Source organism: Ochotona curzoniae, unplaced genomic scaffold (assembly GCF_017591425.1).
Source record: "Ochotona curzoniae isolate NIBS_2020 unplaced genomic scaffold, NIBS_Ocur_1.0 contig_1274, whole genome shotgun sequence".
NCBI lineage: Eukaryota > Metazoa > Chordata > Mammalia > Lagomorpha > Ochotonidae > Ochotona > Ochotona curzoniae.
The window spans coordinates 23,562,656-23,566,411 of NW_024465023.1; the positions used below are offsets into that span (position 1 = coordinate 23,562,656).

The following is a 3,756-nucleotide window of genomic DNA, read 5'->3' on the forward strand; positions in this document are numbered from 1 at the left end:
GAAAATAACCTACTTCCAATAATGCAAAATTTCCCTTCCTCTTGGTTTCCTATACAAACCTTTTAAAATTTTTTCATTAAATTTAACCACTGCCCGAAGTTTCCACTCTGCCTACGGTTTGTCAAATTACACCCAAGATAACCTCACTGAACGCCTTTTTTAATGAAGCAGACTTCAGATTCCTCAACTCAAGACAAAGGGTGCTAGCGTAATGCATTTTGAGAATCCCATCTGCCTTAAGGGAATCCCCTTATTTCTCCAGAATTCACTGAAAGAGATGTGCATAAAACATTCAGTATGGCACTGGGTCTATTTGCACCAGAACACAGGGTGCTTTCTACCCCTGATCGGAGTGGAGATTCTTTCAGATTTCTACAAGGACTCAAAGCAATCACCAAAAGTGGCTCTCTATTCAAGGAAGAGTTTGACCTAAATACCACCTAAAAGCTAGCCCAGCTCATCACTTCGACACCTCTGTGACCCATCACCCAGTTTATTTTTTTTAAGATTTATTTATTTTTCTGCAAAGTCAGATATACAGAGAAGAGGAGAGACAGAGAGCAAGATCTTCCATCCGATGATTCACTCCCAAGTGACCACAATGGCCAAAGCTGAGCTGATCCAAAGCCAGGAGCCAGGAACTTCCTCCAGGACTCGCACAAAGGTGCAGGGTCCCAAGGCCTTGGGCCATCCTCCACTGCTCTCCCAGGCCACAAGCAGGGAGCTGGATGGGAAGTGGAGCTGCTGGGATTAGAACTGGTGCCCTTATGGGATTCTGGGGCACATTCAAGGGGAGGAATTTAGCCGCTGGGCCACCGTGCTGCCAGACCCCACCCATTTTAATTTAAAATGACCTCCTGCTGAGGGACTTGAGTATTTCCAAGGCCCCAAATTGCTTTTTCTCTGGGAATTTGCCCCTGACTATTCTCATCTGGTCTTCCCTCTCCCTATTTAACCCCACTCACTTAGCACACTCCACATCACCCACAATACCCCACTCCACCTCACCATACCTAACCCCAATGATACCCAACTCCACCTCATTTTATCCCACCCCTGAGCCACATAATAGCCCACTCCACATTATCATACCCCACCCCAGCATACCCAACCCCACCTCACCTCATGCCACCCCAAAGCCTACCCCTCTCTACCACACTTTACTTTACCAGCATACCTCCCCCACCCAGAACACTATCTCACCCCTTTCCAACCCACACTACCCTCCTCCACCCCACTCCACCCTTTATCACTTGTGTTTAATGTCTTAGTGCCTTAACCATCTTATGTGATAGCTACTACTAGTAAATATATGAAATAAATATATGAAGCAAATAAATTTTTATTTCACGGAACAACAGAAGAAGATAAGGGAAAACAAAAATGTGTCATGTTTCACTTTGAAAATTCTATTTTACTGCTGATTTCTTTCACATTTCTAAGTAAATGCTTATTTGCTATATTTTTTGTTGCAAACCACTAAATAACATGAAAGACTTCCCTATTTGCTTTATTAAGTAACAAACTTTAAACTCTTAAACCTAATAATAATAAATACGTAACCAATAGCATTCATACATTTAGATTTTGAAGCTAATTAAACAGTTTTAAAGAAACATTTGCAAACACTCATAAACAACAGAAGATAATCCTATAGGTTTCTTAAGTAGAACAGAATAGTAAACACAATGTGATTATTCCCTTAGATTCTACTATCAGAAAAACTGTTGAAATCAACTCCACATTGTACACTAATAGGAAGCATGTCAGTAAATCTGGCTCGTGTTCTCTCTTCCTCATCTCCCAAGGCGCTTTCACACCATGCCGGGAAGGCAGTGGGCACTGTGTTGTGAATCTTGGAGAAAACCTCGAAAGCTCTCGTTTTACTGATTTCTGTATGTGCTCTTAGGCCCCACAGGAACCCATAGCGCGGAGGATCACTGTTAGGTACCTGCTTATACTCCAGGTACATTTCCTGTACCAAATCTTGGGTGATGAGCTGCTTGGGTTCACCAAGGATGAAGTGGCTCTTCCCAGCAAAGATGCCTATCACGTTAAGCACCTCCCAGATGTCTTCCTCGGGAGCCTCATTGCCTTTCAGGAAGATAACGCACAGGATAATCATCAGGAGCCCACTGTGCAGCATTATATCATCGCTATTCACTTCTGGCTCACCGATTTGACTCAACTGGCTGACAAGGGCATAGTGGTGCCTAATTGGGTCAATTTCTTTCACAAAGATCCCAAAAACTAGCCCCATGAAGTCAGAGGCCTTCTGGAAGATCTCATGGAAGTGCATCTTGTACTTTCTAGTGACATATCTCAGCATGCCTTCCTTTGTTATCAGCTCTCTCATGCTATATTTGCGCAGCATAGATTGCACCAACAAAAGCGCCTTCTGATCTAGAGGATTAACACATGAATTACCAGTGGCAATCCTCGCCTGAGAAGCGCTTGCTCTTTTCCCATCTTGGCTCTTAGCACCTCTATTAGATTTTGGGCGAGTAACACCTCCAGAAGTATTCGGGGTGGCTGGACCTCTCTTTCCCGGCCCCTGGGATTTGCTGCAGGCCTCAGAAGTGGCTGCGGAGCTCTGGGGATTAACATCGCAAACGGGAGGGGAAGAAGAGAAAGGCTCTCCTTCTTCGGCCATGGCGGCAGCAGTGGCTGGAGCATCCTGGACACTCTGAATCTCACTCTGCATGTGGCGGCGCTTCTCCCGGGAACGGAGCTTGCTTTTCTGCCCCCTAGGCATGATGACTCCGGTCAAGGATTCAGGAGAAGAAAGAAGACACCTGGGAGAGGGAGAATAAAGTGGTGTGCGTGCCTCTCAGCAAGCAGCTAACACTTTGGTTTACCAATCTGTTTTTCCGCTGACCGGAAGCAACTTCAAAGAGACCAAAGGCCTTCCCCTGCCTGGAACTCCCGGAGGGAAAGAAGAAAGTTTTTAACCTCATGGCCCCACCCAAGGCCTTCTTAAGTAGAGCACATTCAGTTGTAAAGTAAAAGGCCCCATCAGTACTTACTCAGGAACCTTTCCTTTATCCTCCGTAAAGCCTGACTTCTCTTCCTGTTGACCGCTGTCCCTCAATCCAAAGGCCTTCTGACCCCCGTACAACGTAAGGACGTCAGACGTTGGTTTTAACGGTCGCGCGCCTCACGTGGTGGCTCGAGGCCACGTGGTGGGGGCAATACTGTATCCTCATTTGCGTTGCCCACTGAGCGCATGCGCGTACGCGTGCGCGTGCGCGTGCTTCTAACTATGGGTCCTCATTTAGACTCTCAGTGTCACATCCCTCGTGCGAAGCTCTGAGGCTATTTTCCTCATACAGGACTGTCATCTTTCTGAGACGCTTGAAGTTCAAGTTAGGGAGGGCCGTGAGTGCAAGTGTGCCTGTGTGCTGGGATGAGTTATCCTGTCAAACCTCAGGATAGGTTATGGGGAATAAGGAGTACGGTTATAGGTTATAGGTGTACGGAGTGCTCCTTTTGGCTACTTCTTTTATGGCTTTCTAGGAAACGACTCCCTGAAAGTTTGGGCTGTTTCCTTACTTGCAGAGAATGAGTCAAGGTTGCAAAATAGATACAGAAGCACAAAGTTGGAGCACAAAGCAAGGTTGTGGCTTGTAAGAGGAAAACACTGGGTAAACAGGTCAGTTTGCCCGACAAACAGATTTGGGGAACCTGCTATTCTGAAAGGTCTGCTTTAAAAGGGGAAGAGGCTAGAAATAAATGAATAGATGAATAAATAAATAA

The 3,756-nt window shown here is 45.8% G+C and overlaps 1 protein-coding gene across 1 annotated transcript; it reads right to left on the bottom strand.

Moving 5' to 3' along the window:
- Positions 1–1,702: 1,702 nt before the first annotated feature.
- On the bottom strand, positions 1,703–2,755 carry LOC121171477 (melanoma-associated antigen B10-like). The gene is made up of 3 exons (XM_041003182.1): positions 2,615–2,755; positions 2,534–2,540; positions 1,703–2,484 (listed from the first exon to the last, which is right to left on the bottom strand). Exons 1-3 carry the CDS (start codon positions 2,753–2,755, stop codon positions 1,703–1,705), a joined length of 930 nt encoding a protein of 309 aa, XP_040859116.1.
- Between the last annotated feature and the right edge of the window lie 1,001 nt (positions 2,756–3,756).

Coding starts and splice junctions, on each gene's coding strand:
- LOC121171477 (XM_041003182.1), bottom strand. CDS start 2,755: ATGCCTAGGGGGCAGAAAAGCAAGCTCCGTTCCCGGGAGAAGCGCCGC.